Source organism: Crocuta crocuta, unplaced genomic scaffold (genome assembly GCF_008692635.1).
Source record: "Crocuta crocuta isolate KB4526 unplaced genomic scaffold, BGI_CrCroc_1.0 scaffold64, whole genome shotgun sequence".
NCBI classification, from domain to species: Eukaryota; Metazoa; Chordata; class Mammalia; order Carnivora; family Hyaenidae; genus Crocuta; species Crocuta crocuta.
Window position 1 is genome coordinate 9,696,412 of NW_027530640.1, and position 20,202 is coordinate 9,716,613.

A 20,202-nucleotide genomic window follows, 5' to 3' on the forward strand; every position below is an offset into this window, starting at 1 on the left:
GAGACTTGTCAGAACAGGCAGCTGTGGGTTTTCTTGATGACAGAAGAGACAACAGAGATGACTGACCTTGGAAGTGTAGGTGTGGCCATCAGAGCCGCAGACCATGGCTGACTGTGCCGCGGGGCAGGGCTTGCACTTCACCAGATTTGAAGGTCCAACCCAGTGTTTGTGGGCCATGCTTCCCTTCTTTTGCCTAAGGATGGAAAAAGAGGGGATAAGGTCACTGAAGCTCTGGTTCTCATGGGTCTCACCTGCAAGGTATCTGGACAGAGGCCGAAAAAATAAACAAAAGTGCCGGTCAAACAGGCCGGTGCATCCTGGAGGCCTTTGCTGGTGTTCTCGTTTGAACCAGCGGGCTGGAGGGGCAGGAGATTCCGTTCCAAAAGCCCAGGTTCAACCTACCCAACAGACCAAGGACAACAATGTGGCCATTAGAAATAATGGAAAACATGACTCGGTGACATGAAAAGACATTCACAATACAGTGAAAGAAGCAATGAGGGAGAGGCCCCATCAGCTCAAGTGAGACCCCAGTACTGGGTGTGGCACATCGTGGGCACCCCAGAAAGAGGGCCAGAGAGCTCACACTCCTCCGGGGCTGATAGACAGCCTTCCCAGGGGGCTGACAGGCAGGCAAGTCAGAAAGCAGTCTGGATAGAAACCCATCTCCAAACACAACCAAATGAATTTATCACAGCTGTGGAAAATGATTTCTGGATACATTTTAAAACAATTCTTGTCCAGCTTCCAATTTACTATTCTATAGAGGCTCTGATGTGATGTCACTTTCAACTGCTAAAATAATCAGAATTCTACTCTTCCATTCTGGCTCTGGTTTCCCCCATCCTAACCTGTGTCATAATGATAAATGGTGCTATTAGGAAGGCTTATGTCCACAGAAGGAACCCCATCTCCAAATCATAACCCACTGAAACAAAGGCCTGCAGTGATTGCCTTCCTTTCCCTCGTGGTCTCTGCTGTCCCAGCAAACCACTGGGAGTGACTCTCATGTCTATGTGGAAAGTTCTAGGGGGAGGATGACTGACTATGGATGGACCATCCCTCAGGTCATTATGGTGTCCTTTAAGTTAAGCTTTGCCCTTGCAAGTCTTGACTGGTGGTTAACAATTGAGCCCTGGAGTCAGAAAACCTAAGTGCAAATCTCAGCTCTGTCACTTACTCACTGTTTGATCTTGGCAGAACATTTAACCCTGGTTTAGATTTTAAATTTTAACTGTAAGTAACTCTCAGTTTCCTCATCTATACAATGGGGGAAAATAGAATCTACTTCAAGCCAGAGTTATGACGATTAAATGAGTTGTTGTATATACTTGGTGTATCGCCTAAAAACCACAAAGAAAGAGGGGCGCCTGGGTGGCTTAGTCGGTTAAGCGTCCAACTTTTGCTTAGGTCATGATCTCGCGGTTCATGGGCTCGAGCCCCGCGTCGGGCTCTGTGCTGACTGCCAGCTCAGAGCCTGGAGCCCATTTCAGAGTCTGTATCTCCCTCTCTCTGACCCTCCCCTGCTCACACTGTCTCTCTCTCTCTCTCTCTCTCCTAGAAATAAATTTAAAAAAGAAAAAAAAAACCCACAAAGCAAGAAAAATGGCAGCTATTGCTGTAATTCTTTTTTTTAAAAAATAGTTTATTGTCAAATTGGTTTCCATATAATACCCAGCGCTCATCCCCACAAATGCCCTCCTCCATGCCCATCACCCCCTTTCCCCTCCCCCCCACCCCCATTAGCCCTCAGTTTGTTCTCAGCATTCAAGGCTGTAATTCTCATTTGCCCCAATAACAGATGGGTGTATAGAGGATGAAATCACCATTGACACAGAAATGTGACTTCATTCTAAGGCCCTAGGGTTGGAATGGCATTTAAGTCCCCGGAAGAACTCATGGGGCCATGGAAGAAAATGTTTTCAACCAGGTATAGAGTAAATATGCAGCTCGATACAAATGTGGGTTTGGGGTATGAGGTAATCCACCCTCTTCCAAATGAAGGAAAGTGACCTTGGAAGAGCACACACCAAGTTCGTTCTTATTCTACCTCAAGTCTTCCCTAGCAATTTGGGGGAGGTGGTAAAAGGAGGAAGGTCTGTTTGAGAAACTACCTTTGAGGTTGACAATGTATCCAGAGCACAACCCTTGGGGCCGTTAGCGATCCCAGGCTAGATGGGTCACAGGGGGGCCTGTCTGACCAATAAACTGAAAAAGGAGGTCCTATAGGGATGCTAGAAGATCACCTAGTCCAGCTTACTCATGTTACTAGTGGTGGGAAATGAGATCAAGTTGGGTAATAGCCTTGCCCAACGTCAGTAAGATAACTGGTGGCCAGGCCTATGATGATGTTCATACAGCTGCACGGCAACCAAAGATGAATCTCTCTTCTTCAGCCATGTCAGTCATGCCTAGATTATTAACTTCAAATTTCTTTGGAGGCACCTATTTGTTTGCCAGTAGTGGTCCTCTCTCCAGTGCCTCCCTGCTTCCATAGTAGCTAACCACATTGTCCTCACCTCTCTGTCTGGAAAAAAATTTTGCATTTCTAATTCACATGGACATGATTACCTATTACCCTTTGCCAAACATAGTTTACTCATTCAACGTTTGTTCTGGACTTGAGAGAAAGGGATGATGGCTGAAGGGACCCCACGTAGCCCACAAGCAGGCTGTCAGCACGGGGTTAACAGGAGAGCCCATGAGTTCTTCAGCAGAACACCACACATTTATCATCATTCACACAGCAGACTGTCTGACACCGATGATGAATCAACAAATACATGCAGCAGTCTGGCATCTGGCAGCCCCTCTCCTGGGCCAGTCCCCAGTGTGCATGCCCACTGCCGAAGCAATTCTTGTGATGAGTTCCCAGAAAGGGGCTATAAAGTCCAAAGAGTGGGCAGCTTTGCTGGAGCAGACATCACCACGTGCAATGATGCTGCAGAGGAAAGAAGGAGCTGAGCCAAAGGGAGAGGAGGGAGAAGTGAACGCTGAGCTGAGCCAATGGCTTTGAGGAAAAGATGGAATCGTGGAGTAACTGCCAGTTAATGACACATCATCCCTGCTGGTGGACCTCAACCTCACCATTAAACCAAGTTCATGATGGGGACATGAAGATATGGGGCTGGCTGGTGCTTACCAGCAGGCCTGGTGCAGCATGGGTATTCCATATATCCCTATGGGGTGAGTGGGTGGGTCTCTATGTGCTGATTTCTCAGTGGTTTCTCAGAAGTTAATCACAAAATCAGACCGTCAGAACCAGAATATACCTTAACTAACTGAGCCTAAGAACTCTATTTTATAAATGAGGAATTAGACACAGATGGGAAGTGACTTGGCCACTGTCACACAGAAATATAGCAAAGCTACCTCACATATGCTTGTTGGAATAAGGTTATCCTGGAAATGACTACATACTGTTCTGGGACCATTTAAATTCTTATTTTGGCATCTGCAGTTTCATCATCAGGCTCAATTTTATAAATAAACCTTCTCTGAAACATTGTCCCTGGCTCTATACCTGCAAAGGAGCAAGCACTACACACCCAATGTCTGGGGGGTCATCAGGGTACTGTGTTTGACTTCTGCTAGGATGCCACAGGGAGTAGAGCCCAACCCAATATAAATTTTCACATTTCCAATGAAACAAGCATCCCTGTTACATCAGAGCAAACTCGGATGTTCTTTACCTCACTGGAACTCCAGTGGACACGGCACCCAAACCTATGGTCTGCATCGAGACCAAATTATATGAAGTTATGTGCAAGTGTATGTGAACCGTTAGAGCCATAACTTCCTGGCTATTTGCATATTTCAATCCCCACAATTCAATCAAGACACTAAAAATTAACCAACCTGTTGAGGTAGGGGACCAAGTTTTTGTACTTTAACATATTTTACTTCTTAAGTCAAAAGAATGAAATCCTATCAATGTCTTTGATGGAATTGCCATACCCAGTGTCATAGACATTTATCACCTGGAGTGACACAAGCAATTTAATCTGGGAAGCACGTCCTACCAGCCTTTCAATTGGCCATGAAACCCTAACTCCATCCTGGCCTGGCTGGTGCTAGGGGCAGCCACATCTCCTGTCCTACTGACAGTACCACAAAGAAAATCCCAACCTACAAGCACCCTATGAAGGAGAGAAGACAGACAACAGGAAGGTCACAGACATTTCTTGTTTTCTTGGATTTAACTGTTTATTCTTAATCTTTTTTTAAGATTACCACAATTTCCAGCTTTTAGGTTTCTGAAGCAGAGTGATTCTTAAGTACAGATCTGATGATGTGACTCCCGTAATACTTAGAACCTCTATCTTTGCCCCACATCCTAGAGCACAGTCTGAATTCCTAATTTTGGTATTAAACTGACTGAGCCTACCTTTACAGGGTCAATATCAGCCTTGTTTGTTCCCCTCTCTAATACATACCCATCCCTCTACACACACACACACACACACGAAGTGACCACCACCACCAAGTATTTTTGCTCCACCCATCCTCTGCTGTTTCCCAGAGCCCACCAAGGATCTTTGTGCCCCTGGACCATTATATGGGATTTTTATCAGTCTGACACATCTTCTCTCCAAACCCACACTTCTCTCCTTCATTCTCTCTGCCTCATAAGGCTTTCTTTAAAGCCCTACTCAATACTCCCCTTCCCCAGGAAGTCTTGAAGGGCCCCTCCACAGGCAGTCAGGCTGCATGTCCATGACACCATAGTCCTGTGATCACTTTTGCTCAGGCTCCTGACTTGCCTATAAGGGAGAACCTTGCTTCAATCTGACCAAATTATTACAATGATGTGACAGGATATGGGGTATGCTCACGCTAAAAGCATGCCCATCCTGGACAACTTGCCCTCATCACTTTCCCCCATCATTCAGTCCTACTGATCCAAATTTGCCAGGCAAATTTGAGTCTTTATGACTAGACAAACTCTTTCCACCTTCATGGCAAATGTCCACCCCCTGTNCACCAACCAGCCATATGAGCCTCTTACAGGTTTCTTACATGTGCCAGGCAAATTTGAGTCTTTATGACTAGACAAACTCTTTCCACCTTCATGGCAAATGTCCACCCCCTGTTCAAAGTTCAAATCAACTACCTTTCATGAAGTCTCTCCTGGTCCTGTGAGCACTACCTCAATTAGAATCGACCATGACATCATTTGTTCCAACATTATACCTTGTTCAGATCCAACGGTGACATTCACTATAGTATAAAGCAGTTCTTTTTGAGTCTATCTTCCTCAATATACTATGCACTCCTCAAGGGTAGTGACTGGGTCTCATCACTTTTGTGCTCCTGGGATTGGAAATATGGTCAACTTCTAACACATGAGTTTTTTCAGTGAAGTAAGTGAATTTGTTAATCTAGACCTTTAGAACTTTCTCCTTTTATTTCTAGACATTATTAGCAATAATGAGAAGACAAACATATGTGGTTTTAAGCAACAAGAATTCAACAAACTTAGAAATCCTAAGTGAGGGGTGCCTGGGTGGCTAAGCACCAGGCTAGGCCACCAATTGGCAAAGCATCCAATTCTTGATTTCAGCTCAGGTCATGATCTCACATGTGGTTCATGAGTTCAAGCCCCACATTGGGTGCTGTGCTATCAGTGCAGAGCCTATTTGGGACTCTCTGTCCCCCCTTCTCTCTCTGGCCCTTCCCTGCTCGCTCACTTGCTTGTTTGCTCACTTTCTCTCTCTCTGTGTCAAAATAAATCAACCGAAAGAGAGAGAGAGAGAGAGAGAGAGAGAAAGAAAGAAAGAAATCCTAAGTTCAACTTGAAAAACAATTAGCAAAAATTTCTAAAGACAACTAAGAAGTGGGTGGAGAGAACTCTCCTATGCATCTCAGGGCTGAAAGATCCTCCTATTCCAGGGATCAAACTGCTTCTCAAGCTGGGTAAGGACCCCTGATGTAAAGGTTCCAAATTCCCAAGAGATATTAATTTTTAGGACTTAGGAATGAATGAGAAATCCAAATTTTCAGGAATCCTCAACACGTGCTGAAAGAGTAAGTTTTTCTACATTCTTTACAATGTTTTACTTACATATTTTTAATCAAATAGGAAACATTAAGCTTAGTATTATTTATCAAGCAATGTAGCCTAAAATGAACATTCAAACAATGGAAATTATCAGCAAACATTATTGGGCAGTACTCAAATGATGGGACCTTTGGCTTTTCTAGCACAGTACAGAATCACATGCTGATAGTCTCAATTTCAAGACTTAACGATGTTCCATAACTATTCTGTGGAATACCACTCAGAGGACTTCTCTCAAGTATAGTATGCAAGTAAGTTTATTAGTATTACTATTATTTACAAGAGTAACTCACACTCTTTCAAGAGGCCAGCAGCTACAAGCAAGACTGACCAGATTGTCAGTGCTCTTGCCAATGTATCCCTGTCCTAGTTCTTGGAAATGTCAACCTTGACCTTCAAGTCCACACACTAAGGATTTCCTGCTCTTGCTTCCCACTGGACCCTGCCGCTCCTCACACAGATATCCATACCCTCAGCAGTCAAGGCAAGTCCCACCTCTTGCCACTTCCGCACAGCTGACACTAAGGAGGGCACTGATGACATCAACTGTGGTCCAATTTCACTTGGCTATGACCAGAGTAGAGCCACAGCCAGTACCTACAGCAAAACAGTGGCTGGAAAGACTCTTCTAGAATAATTTTTTCGGCAAGAAGTAGATGTACAGGTATATATTTCCTGACATCGATCCCACATGATGAAATTCAACAATCTGTGTCAAAAAACTTTAATGATATACTGGGGGTGGGGACTGCCAAGAGTATATGTAGCACTGCTGACTTTTTTCCTTTTGGTTATAGAAGAAAGCCCCTTCACTGGATCCAATACCTTGAAACTCCAACAGGTTTGCCTAACTTTAGACAGAATTGTTTTACTCTACAAAGAGGGAAGCAATGGAATTTTTTCTTGTTTTACAAAGAGTAAAGCAAGGCTTGAAGTTAGGGAACAGGAGCAGGACTCCAGGAGTTTTGTGTGACTACGACCTGCCAGGCTAAGGGTCCTGAACACACACACACCTGACTCCTCACACACCATGACTCTCTGACAGTAGATGCTGTACAACCCCATTTTACAAAAGGGAGAAGCTGAGGCTTACGTAGCCAGTCACAGTCCCAGGACCTATTCCTCTGTCCTGTCTGTGATCTCTCATCAGCTCTATGGCAGACCCGTAAACCCAGAGGCCTGAGAACCCAATCCAGGGAGGGTCTCTTCCCAGCAAGCATCATGTTTGTTTGCTGGCAGCCAGCACCACGTGCATTTTATTCTCTTGTTAATATCAAACTGCCCATTCAAAAAGAAGATTGAATTTGTTTGCAAAATCAGGACTAATTGCTTCTAAAACAAGAATGGAAGATAACTCAAATAGCTGATGTGGTGGCTACTTTGAACCAGAGACAAAATAATGAATGTTAATTGAAATGAAAACATGTTAACCATTGAAATAATCTGTCATGTAAAATGACGCTATAATTCCTCTGTTGTTAGGGTTATTTGAGTCATTATACAAAGTCATAAAATTACACAGGAAGAGCATAATGGCCTGTGTCATTTACAAAAGCTGCTTTGATGACAGAGACAAGCTCTCATGTGAGACACTCTCCATCCTGGTATACCGTGGGCTCCTGAGTCCTCACTGTCTTCCAAAGGAAGAATATTACAGATGCAAGATCCTGTTCAAAGACAGACTGATTTTTCTGACACACAGAGGCCCATTAGAGAACAAAAGGAAAAGCTGTCAGTATGCATGGAGTAACTATGTGTCCATAAGTACTACTGGGCACCCACACGGTATAAAGATGTGTTTATAGATGCTTGAGATTTCAAGGGCAAATACATAATAATAGCAGCTATGCATTTATAGGGACTTACTATTCTGCTGATACTGTTACTACCACCCATAATAACTAATATGTTTTGAGCTCTCACAATGTTCTAGGTACTGTTTCAAGCCCTTCACACAATATGCCTTATTTACTCCTCCCAACACCCCCAAGACAGAGAAAAGATGCAGTGGAACATGGGGAGCTGTGCTGTGGGGGTGTGAGTCAAGGGGTCTGTGGGAGCAAAGCACACTTGAGGGGATGGGAAGGACCATGCATGGTGGGGTCCCAGTCATCAGGGGTGGACATCCCAACTGATCCACCAATTCAAGCTGACACAACAACCACCAGAAAGCCAGCACTTCTGTCTGGCTTCCCCCAATGTGACTTGACCCAGATGAGGAGGGTGAGGCCCATGACCTCTTCCAAGTCAGAAGAGACAAGCGCCTCGTAGCAAGGAGACAGCTCTCAGTTCACAGGCATGCTTCCAAACCATCAACTAAAAACGTTTCCAAAGCACCTTCAAACTCTTAGGATAACTGCATATTTTTAAAAGTTTTAGAGCAGAATCAGGGCCACCAGAAAATTATGTGCCTAGGAGCGCAAGGAATTCCCAAAAGCAGGAACATCTTTCCAGGTATATGTGAATGTCAACTCAAGTCTTCATGACCTGCCTGCCATCTTGTTAATATCAAATGTGTAGTAGCCGAGGCAGCTGGGGATGAATCTACTCTTCATAGATGAGATGATTCAACAGCCAGATGAGAGTTTCCAACAACATCGTGTGTGTAGGTGTAAATGAACTCAGAGAGATGAAGAAGGCACACACCGGAGGGAACACACCATCAGCGGGGGAGGCCTGAGGGCATGAGAAAGGGAACTGATGCTGTGTTACTCTATATATCTATTAATCTGACTCGCTTACAATCATGTGTTGCTCGTCGAATTTGTTCCAAATCTAAAAAAGAAATGCATGTTCAGGGGTGCCTGGGTGGTTCAGTTGGTTAAGTGTCTGACTCTTGATTTCAGCTCAGCGCACAATCTCATGATTCATGGGTTTGAACCTTGCATTGGGCTCTGTGCTGTCAGCTTCAGATTCTCTCTCTCCATCTCTCTGCTCCTCTCTCTCTCTCTCAAAATAAACAAACTTAAAAAAATTTTTTTTAAAGAAATGCATTTTCAGAATTTTTAAAGAAATGCATTTTGCCAAACCCACACCTGCCAGCCAGTTCTCCACATCTCCAGTTTTGTTTAAATAAGCCAGGGTGGTTGGAAAGGAACAAAAAGCTCCTACGTGCAGGAAGGAAGGCTGAAAGAAAGTGAGTTAGTTCACCTGGATAAAGGTGACCAGGCCTCAAAGGTTTCATTGAAGACTCAGGGGTCAGATCGCTATATCTGAACTAAATTTCCAAATTATTTTGATGGTTTGTTTGAGGAAAGCTATCAAAACATAAGATATAAACATTCTAAGTGCAGCTAGGATTCTAGACATAGTCTTTACTTTTTCAGTAAACACTTATTAAATACCTACTATGTGCCAGGAATTGGGCAAAGATAATGCGAGCACTGTAATCAATAGACTTCTAATAAACATATATCACATGTAACCATTATTACTAAACTGTAAAGATCATAATGGCTCTGAATGTCTGCAGTGACTTGAGGTAGGTGCTACCTTGAATTAACACTTTTATTCTTACATCTTGAGACACTACAGATTCTCACAGACTGCTAACTTCTCCAAGAAAATCTCTACACAGCAAGAAATTTGCTGTCCATTTCAGGAACCCATCTTCACCAAGCCATCCTGTCTTTACGAAGGCCAAAGCCATATGTGGCCAAAAGGGCAGGAAGAAAACGAACTTGCAAGACAACAAACACAGATGTCTTCCTCCATCTTTTTTCAACATTACTTGAAATCCAGGTTTCCTTATTCTTGGAACCAAATATGTATGTCCAGGGATCCTACTTCTAGCCTAAACTATGCTCTTGGTGTTTCCTGACCAGATCAGGAAGATTAGCAGGCTGATGTGATTATGTAAATTCCACTAACAGGTTAGAGTCATCTCCCATTTAGAGAATGAAAGAGCATGGCCAGTGGACCCAAAGGGTCTGGGAGGCTAAGACAGTGGGGATTTAATTCAGAGTTCAGCCTGGTGAACAAATGTGGCCATGGCGGCCTACAAGTAACAAAAATCCATGCATGTGAGCGCACGCACTCACACAGACTCACACATAGGGCCCAAGTAAGACTGCTTTCTGAAGGAAAATGCCAAGCTAGCAGTGTAATAGCAAGCTATTAGGGAAATATAAATGAACCCTTGAGCTTTCTTTATTCCCGTAGCATAATGGATGGTGGTATACTCAGTTTTAAAAATCTATCTCTTCCTAAAAGGTGGCAGAAAAGAAACTGTGACTATTACCCACTGACCTTAGGCAGCCCTGTTTGATTTCTTGTTTTACTGCTCTCCTTTGTTTGCTGGCCCAATAAAGACAGGTCCCTTTCCAGCCCTGAGATCTTAGTGGAAATCTTTAGCAATGGACACACTAGTTGGAAAAAAAATCAAATGATAATCAAGCAAGCCCAAGGCTGAGAATTTCATTTGGCCTCCCTGCTTGAGCACTGTAATCCTGACCCTTAGCAGGAGGGGCCAGAACCACTGAAGGCTGTGCTAACACAGCTTCCAGCTAATTGTTTGTGAGCGCTCAGATGTGCACATAGGGTACGGGCACGCATGTGCACTTCCACCATCGGCTCTGCTGCTGTGAAAACATGTGCTTAAATTCCAGGGAGACAATGAATTATTATGGATGTGTACAGGAGAGAGAGAATACACACATTCGTTTTAGAGTCACCAGCAACAAAGTACTCTGTTCTGGAAGGGCTGTGTATGCCCAACGTTAGGAAGAACAAGTTAGCAAAATGAAGCCTGCGTGGGGAGACCTCACCGCATCGGGGACACTGCTCTTCACAAGACAGACCCAGAGACAGACAGGAAGCTGACTGGCTCATGGCATTCGAGGAGCTGGACACCATCATCCTCACACCATCAACAGTGGGCCATTCCCCAAAAGCACTGCAGGAGGCAGAAACAGCCACACCAGCATCATGACTTTCCCCCAACCAGAAAGCTCTTTTCACAGTGTCACAGGTCAGAAGCTGGAGCCTTGACAAGGCTCTGTGCCCTTCACTGGTGTGGAGCTTTCTGGATAGGTGGCCAGGAACTAAGGCTAACTCTAGTGGCTTGGGACTTCTCTAANCGCAAGCACCTGCTCAAATGCCACCTCCCTCTGAGGGGATTTCAGACATTCTACCCCTTCTTCCAAGGTTCTTCCAAATCCCTTGGAAGCTCTTTATCATCAGTCACTGAGCTATCCTCAGTCAGGTTCCCAGTCATTCCCATGTACAGACACAATGCTCCAATATGTGTTGGCACAGGGAAGAATAAATCAACACGTCCCAATGCTATTCCACAGCAGAACCTAGACCAACGTGCAGAAGTTACCAACAGCAAAAACTTTCATCTCACTGTAAGGAAGATACCTCATACAGTGAGTAAGAGCGGTACAGAGATAGGCCGTCTATCTGAGAAGGCTGGGGAAGGAGGCTCTTAACAGTGAGAGGTCACCTAGAGGAAGGGAGTTCTAAAGAAGGCACATGATGATTCGTGTAAGCATTCCTCTGTGGATAGACAGTGAGGAGGTTGTTTCCATTTCTGCAAAATTGTCATCAAGTGCACTGAATGCTCTCGGATATCAATCTTAGTGTGTATCTCTCTTTGTTTCCACTAGATAGATTTTCCAAAATGGAATCATGGGGTCAATGAGGCCAAACTGCCCACCAGAAATGTTGTAGCAATTTACACTGCCATCAACAGCACCCTGCTGGGACCATCATCCCCTTACCCCAAACTTCCACTCTGCACGTCTCTACCAGGTATTACTCTGAAGCCAAGTGTTTGGACCACCACCAAAGGTCCACAAATAATCAATCGAGCCATAAAGAGCAACAAACCAATGCTGTCCCCTAATACCAGATGAAAACATGACACATAGGGAAACTGGTAAAGCTGGAGAGAGTGGGTAGATTAGGAGGAAATCAAACGTCACCCCAATGTGTTCCTATAGGTGGGGAGGTGCACTGTGGGCTCACACTGGAAAACAGCAGCTGCAGGCTGAGAACCCTCCCAGCGGGTGGGTAGTCCACTGCCCACCCCTCTCCTTCTCCCCAGATCAGAGAAGCACCCAAAGGATGCTGCCTATTGCCTTCCTGGGCTTCCTCCTGGCTGAGCAGGCAACATGGGCCACACGCAGCCTGCTCAATCTTGTTCTGAAGGCCAGAAGGGCCAGTCCCATGGCCCAAGGGGTAGAGGGGTCAGACCTCATAGAGAAGAGATCCTGGAGTCTGCAAGCCTCCTGGATGAAGCAGAAGGATGAATGCAGGCCAGTCTCAGGGGAGCCATGGGGGAGGGGTGCCACTCTAGGTAGGTCCTGCTCATGACAGCTGCCAGAGTGGATGTCCATGTGTGTCCCTTCCTTCCTGAAGGCAGACTCAAAGGCCACTGTGAAGCACTGTGAAGAACAAACCTCCAGCCCTAAGAGACTCAAGAGGTCAATGAGACAACATGACATCTTAATACCTCCAAGGCCAAGCAGCTGACCTTTAGCTGGGCCTAGTCTCTTAGCACAGAGACAGGATGGCAAAGAGACAGGGAATCACAGGATAGGCCACCAGGTCAGGAGAGAGTACAGAGGCTTTATTCCTTCCCAAGAACAGGGCCACTTTCACACAAGACTGACACACTGCCTCCTATTTCTCTGTGTGGGGTTCACAGGGACCTTCTGAGCATGTCCCTGGTGTTCAAGAATGTGGTAGGAAAATGGGATAAAATACGGACAACCCTGGCCTGACTTAGAGCATTGCTTTGTGACGCAGTGACCGATCTGAGCTCCTCATTAAAGACACGAGCCTGGTCCTGCATCCCCAGCTTCCTTCTTGACTTAAATGACTCATTTATCCCTTCAATATGTCATGAACATGTGCCAAGACCTGAACTCATGCTCCAGAGGGAGTGTGGGCAGTGCAAGCAAGGGAGGTGAGCATCACAAGCAGTAAGTGTGTACCCTGCCAGAAGGGAACCACTAATCATGACAACTGACACCATCCAGAACGTTAAAAATAGCAGGGCCTTTGCACGTGTGAGCTCATGAGGCCTGAGCAACTCTGGGAGGTTTGGGGGATCGATCCTCTATCTAGATTCACTGAAGAACTGGAGACTCAGAAAGGAGATGGACTTTTATGGAGCACCTACTATGTGCCAGCACGATGTCTACCACTTTCCTTGTAACAGTTCCATGGGCTAGTTTTAAAGTCAGCCTCTGCTAAGGAAATGGGGATTTAGTTCAGACAAGTGTCTCAAGGGCAGAGTGGCTCTCACACAAAAAGGTGAGCTTCAGGGCAGCCCTGCTGTGGCCCCCCACCTCTACCACAAAATGGTTGTACAACACTGAGAAAGTCACAGTGTGCTTGAGCCACAGTGACCTCACATACTTGTAAACCACTAGGAATACTAGTAAAGACCACCCATGTCCCAACCCCACTGTAGCTGAAAGTGGTCACCCCCTTCTAGGAACTTTAACTTTACTCCATGGCATTTTTTATTTTCTGGTTTAGATTATATATATCTTTGCCCCTAATATCCTCTCAGAGGCCACAAGCTTCGATGAGATCTATGTGGACATACATAGACAATCAGGGCCTCCAACATTTTTCACACAGTATACAATGTGGCTTTAAACAATGAGAATTCAAGAAAACTCAGTCCATCTGAAGGCACACAATTCTGTCACTCTCCCACTTAAAGCCACACAAGATGCCCCTTGTCACCTGGCCTGAAAGCTAAATCTGCCCCATGGCTTTCAAGGCTCTTCAGGCTCTGGTCCCACTGCACCTTCTGGTCTCAGGCAGCCATGCACCTCTCAGTCACTGCCTTCCTGGAGCACAGGCCTCTGTCCTCCCTCTTCCTTCCTTTAGGACACCAAATCCTATCCCCTTCCCTCAGGACCTTTGCAAAGGCTGTTCCCTTCTGTGAGAACACTTCTCCCTATTCTTTGCCCACCTGGCACCTATCACCTTTCACCAACCCAAAGTGTCTCCCTTGTTCGACCAACTAAAGGGATTCTGTTAGGACACTCTGCTCTTATCCCACTTGAGGCTTACAACAATTTATTAGATACTTAATTTCCTTTTCGCTATCTTTTTCATAGACTTTCCTCTCCACAAGGCCAAATTATGTCCATTCATCATATTATTCCAAACACATAGCAGGGTCTGGCACATGGAAGGCACCCTAAATAGGTGTTGAATCCAGAAATTATCAAAGACACCAACTTAGTGGATTCTGAGTTAATGACCTTTAACCCACCATCACTGGTTTATGTGAGCTGTTTTCTGAGGGCTAATCCTGCCAAAATCATGACAAGTCCTAAAGCCCTTTATCACCATCACTATATTCACAGATGGCCTCCCCTGGCATCTGCTGAGAGGAAGACTCTAATTCTAGGCTGGACCAGAGCCCTGCCATCTTGTCTTCCACTTGGGAATTACTCATAGCCATGAAGGTTTGAGCCAGGGCCTCCTTCCTCCCATCAGGTAATGCAAAGTGGGACTTGCGGTTCAGTGGAAAGCAGGACACACCAGTACCTCTAGCTGTGGCAAGATCACGGGCAAGGCAGGCTGTAAGAAGGCCCTTTCCCAACTTGCTAATACAGCTGCCATCCGTTTCCGTGTGTGCCCATTAAAAACATCGTTTAAGAGGGTACCTTGGAAAGGTACCAAGGTCCCCAAACTAATTAACTTTCATCTCTCCTGTCCCTCTGTGCTTGGAGGACCCTGCCCTCTGCCCACCCCCTCCATGAGGAACATTAATGACAGGACATTAGCCTGAGAACATTCTATTTAAAACAAAAGTACTTCTAAAGATAGCCTTGGATGCCCATCTAAATCATCATGAGTCCATTTTCTGGCCCCAGAACCTGCATGGTCAGGGCCCCAGATGGGCCCTACCGTGGTGCCTGATATCCATAAAGAATGTCTTTCATGGTTCATTGGTTGAATTAATCTGATATAAAATGTCTAAACTGGAAAACCTACAAATTGGGATCTTGATGAGTTTAGGCAGAAGAGCAAGCAGGGCCACATCAGATTTATTAATAACAAAGGCAAAGGAAAGAAATTTCAGAAAATTAAAGCAGAAGTTTGTGAAGGGGGAAATTCAATCTGACCCCTTTTGTAAAAGATGATGTGCTTTGTGAGGGGCCACAGAGGCCTTGCTCTCCCTGCCCCAGATACCTGGATACTCCTCTCTCTGGATGCTATAAAGTGCCCCCAGAATGTGTGGGAAACCAAACACCTTCAGCGAGTTGCAGAGGGGACTTGAGCTGGTCTGTTTCCTAGCATTTAGGGACGGACATGCTAATGTAATGCTTCATACCTGCATGCTTCCCAGCATGCCCTGAGCCCTGGTGGAAATCACACCTAGTGATTACCTCTTCAAAACCAGCACACCCACCTCAATCTCCTCTTTCTAATCCACTTAAATCTGAGGCATGAAATATGCTTCTCTGTACATTTCTTAATAGACAGAGACACCAATAACAAGGCAACTGGGAGCCCCTCATCGAGGAGAACCACACAGCAGGGTAATGCACTTAGGCTTTCTAACAAGAGACAGAGGGAGGAACTGAGAGGGAGGTTTTAACATTAGTCCCTGACCCTGTGAGCAGACATTCCCAACACCACAGACTCCTGGCTTTCTACCCTTCCAGCAACTTTGTACATGATGCACATTCTGGGAATATAACCATAAAATGCTTCCAATCTCCCACAGATATAACATGGCTTTAAAAGAAAAAAGGACAATGATTCAGTGCATTGGGTATTCCAGAAAATACCTGGAAATATGAACCACCCTCTCTAGAAAGGGGGCTTCTTGAGCAGCTCAACCCAGTGGCAGGTGCCAGAGAGGGCTCTGGAGGGCAGAGGCTCTGGTCCTTACGAGTCACACCTAGAAACACGTGTCCAGCCAGGCAGGATGCCATCAGACTCTCTGGGAGAGCTCACCAGTCACTTTCCCATCTTAAGGTATCTCCATCTTTAGGTACAACCTCATTGGCATTGGCAGCAGAGTTTTTAAAAAGGGGGGGAGGAACAACTCAGAGCAAAATTTGGGTCTGGTAAACATTACTGACAATCATGATTTTTAATGTGTTTATTAAACTCCCCTAGTGAATCTGACTTCCAAAGTAAGACCCGCCTCTCACTGAGTCCCCTTTGTTCCAGGGACTAAACATTCTACACAATTACTCCCATCCTCATTATGAATAGCTTTTTACTCTCTGCTGCTCTTTTCCTCAAGCTCGTGCAATCAATACTCTCAATTTCAGAGAGGAAAACAAAGGAACAGAGAAGGTAACTATGAGAAGTCAACAAGACTCCTTTTGCAAAGTGTGTCTAACATGGCAAGTGGTCAAGAAGTGGCATCTCTGGAAGCAACCTCTCTCCCCTTTGTTTTCCTCAGGTGACCAAGGGTAAAGAGATCACAGTGTTGGTTCCTGTTTATTACAGGTGGCTGATTCAGAAGTGGGCTTAACCCCAAAACTCAGCTGCATAAATTCCAACAATTGTTTAGAAATATCACCAAGCCCTCATCAAGACTTTAGCCAGGCCCAGAACAGAGAAAATGAAGATCCCTCAAGGTTAAAAGAGAACACAAGGGCCCCTGGAGAAAAAGTGCGAGCTATATAAAGACTAAATCATAATAAGGAATACCAACATGATCACACTCTGGTAACTGGACATGCCTTGAGCTGTGAAAGTACCAGAATGCCACTCAGACACCCGGAAGCACTCACTTTCTACATGGCCATGTGTCTTCCAAACCAAGAGAGATATGCGTATGTATAATCAACCCGTTCAAAGCCCCTGTAGCAGGAGGCAGTGCTTTGTTGTAAAACAAAACTGAGATGAAATAACCATCATCCTTTCAAATGTCCTCGGAGAGTTTGGTATTTGAGGCACATTCTGTCATGTACTTCTCTCTGACCTCAAACACTTTGATTCTCTTTTTCCAAGTTCACATAAAAGACAGAAAGCTCTCAGATTGGTCTATGGCACCATGAGCCTCGACTCAATCTGAATTCTTTGCTGGTGCAGAGAATTCGTTGTTATTCCAGATAATTAGGAAGCAGAGATAAAGGGCCATTACGTTAGAGAGGCCTAGCCCACTGGGAAGACTGGCCGTCGGCTCCTTGTTTAGAAACAGATTAGTTCCCACTGCTCCCAGAAGGCTTCCAAGGGTATGCTCAGATATTTTAAGTCCCATCCTGACACCCTTTCCTCCTGTTCACAATACACTTGCAGAATTTGAGAATGTGGCTTGTCTGCAAGGCTTAAAACAAACGCTTCAATTTTCTATTCTCCAAATGAAAATCAATGGCAACAGAGAGGTAAAATCAATGTTCATGGCTCTGTAGGGAGAATCCCACCCCCAGCTCCCGCCCACCCAGAGCAATAAATCAGAACTAGCCATCTTGACTGGCAGTGAATCCCTGAGAGTAGAGACCTCTGTGGCTTGTATGACTTTCTGCCCATCCCTCTGTTCCCCAAGAGGATATTTTCTTTAAGAAAGCCTAAGACAGTATTTCTAAAACCTGAGTCAGGAAGAATAGCACACTGCTGCATTAAAAACTCTTTTTCCTCTAATGAATCCTTTTGCCGGTGGGATCTTCGGCATCTCAGAACAGAGAGTGACTATTTCCCTAAGGATCCATCCTGTATTATCTAGTCTTAATGACCGCTCAGACACCCCCTGACCTGCTCCCCCAGACAACCAATGATCTGCTTTCTGTCACCAGAGATGAGCTTGCATACTGGAGAAGTATAAATAAATAAAAATCATCCAGGATATACTTTGTTTTTTTTGGTCTGGGTTCTTTTGCTTAGCATAGTTATTATGAAATTTATTCATGGTGATGGATGTACCAGTAGCCTATTTCTTTTTTTTTTTTTAACTTTTTTAAATGTTTACTTATTTTTGTGAGAGAGAGAGAGAGAGAGAGACAGAGTATGAGTGGGGGAAGGGGGGAGAGAGAGAGGGAGACACAGAATCTGAAGCAGGCTCCAGGTTCTCAGCTGTCAGCACAGAGCCCAGTGCAGGGCTCGAACTCACTAACCATAAGATCATGACCTGAGCTGACACTTAACTGACTGAGCCACCCAGGCACCCTGTCCTTTTATTGCTGAGTAGTGATCCATTGTATAGATGAACCACAATTTGTTTATCCATTCACCCATTGATGGACATTTGAGTTGCTTCCTGCTCTTGGCTATTACAAGTAAAGCTGCTATGAATATTCATGAGTGAGTCTTTGAAAGGACATAAGGTTTCATTACATAATCCAGATAAAAACCATTTGTCAAATCTGTGTTTTGTAAATATTTTCTCTTCATGTGGCTCATCCTTTTATTCTTTTTATTTTTGTAAAAGTATCTTCTGAAGATCAAGTTTTTAATTTTGATGAAATCCAATATTTTTATTTTACTATTATTATTATTTTCTTGCTTTTACAGTTCATGCTTTTTTGTGTCCCAAGAAATCTTTGTCAAACTCAAGGTTACTACTCCTGCTATTCCTGTTTTCTTATAAAAGTTTTATATTCTTAGCTCTTATATTTAGGTCTATGATTCATTTCCAGTTTTTTTGGGGTTTTTTGTTTGTTTAAAAGAGAGAGAGCTGGAGCGGGGGAGAGGGGAAGAGGGAGGGAGACAGAAAATCCCGAGCAGGCTCCACACTCAGTGCAGAGCCTGATGTAGGGCTCGATTCCACGACCCTGGGATCATGATCTGAAAAGAAACCAAGAGTCAGATGCTCAACCAATGGAGCCTCCAAGGCACTCCCCAAGTTCATATTTTATATACTATGTTATATAATCTTTAACATTTATATCTACAGGGGCACCTGGCTGGCTCATTCAGTTGAGCATCCAATTTTGGCTCAGGTCACGACCTCACGATTTGTGGGTTCAAGCCCTCTGTTGGGCTCTGTGCTGACGGCTCAGAGCCTGGATTCTGCTTCAGATTGTGCGTGTGTGTGTGTGTGTGTGTGTGTGTGTGCGCGCGGGAATTTGCCTCCCCCACTCATGCTCTGTCTCTCAAAAATAAATGTTTAAAAAATTTTTAAAGTTGTATCTACAAAGAGTTGTTGTATCATAAAAATAGTCATTTATAAAAATTAACTGAAAAAAGCCCAATACAAATTTTTATATATAGGATAAGCACAACTTGATGACCAAATTTTAAGAAAAATGAACCAATGGATGAGACCTATGACTAGAAAAAAGAAGGGATGGCAATGTGCTGGGGTATTTCATTACTGTTTTTAGCTTATGCAAACATTGCCTATTTCTTAATTCTTTTTACTTTTCTGTATTTTTAGTGTCTCCTGTAATAAGCATCGAAGATTATTAAAAATTAATTACAGTAATTTTAAAAAAATCATTTAAGTGAAGGCTTCCCAACTCCAGGCAGCCTTCACAGTGCTCTTTAGTGCTTAAATGGCCCCTTCAGAGAACCCAAAAGGTGAACCCACTACCAAGAAATCACCTGCTCCCAAGGCTGCTCACCATGGCTTGACAGCAAGAGAAGACAAAGCAAAGAATTTCTGAGGAGAATTCTCCAGAGAATGTGAGATTACCTGAAGCCTCTAGATGAAACCAGATGCAAACTCAAATCTAAATACCACCCTAATAAAGGAGAATTCCAGAAAAGGGAGACCCCACATGGCATCCCATCAAAATGCTTGCCCATCTGCCCAGATGTTCTTTGGTCACAGATGTGTACGTCAAACAGCTTCTCCACTCACTCAGTCTCAACGGGCAAGGAGAGCTAATGAAATTCTCTCGCTGATGCGCTCACTGTCCTCTGTCTCAATCCATCTGACAAGACAGCCTAAGTCTGCAGCCTCATAATCAGCCTAAGGCTGGCCCAGCCGCCTCTCCATGTGTGTGCAGCGCTGACGATTGGGCAAGTGGGATTTGCCTCTTGAGCTGCTGCAGAGGCCAGACTGGCTGATGGGATTGTCTACAGATGTTTCACAGAGAGAAAGATTACTTCCCTGATTGATGAATAAATAGAGTTGTCAACACTGTCTCCTTGGTCAGAGGGGACCCCTGAAGTATCATGTGGCAGGACAGATGCTTCATCTGGGAAGGTGTCCAAGACCCTAAGAAGAGGTATGTGCTCGACTGATATGGAGGGCCGAGTTA

At 44.6% G+C, this 20,202-nt stretch overlaps 1 protein-coding gene across 2 annotated transcripts in view; it reads right to left on the reverse strand.

Annotated features, from left to right (window-relative positions):
• The window catches only part of SPOCK1 (SPARC (osteonectin), cwcv and kazal like domains proteoglycan 1), a 498,253-nt gene that overhangs the window by 129,772 nt on the left and 348,279 nt on the right, over positions 1-20,202 (reverse strand). For both annotated transcript variants that reach the window (XM_077768682.1, XM_077768681.1), the window contains exon 5: positions 67-193. In XM_077768682.1, coding sequence (XP_077624808.1) covers positions 67-193 — 127 coding nt within the window. The remainder of the gene's footprint in view (positions 1-66; positions 194-20,202) is intronic.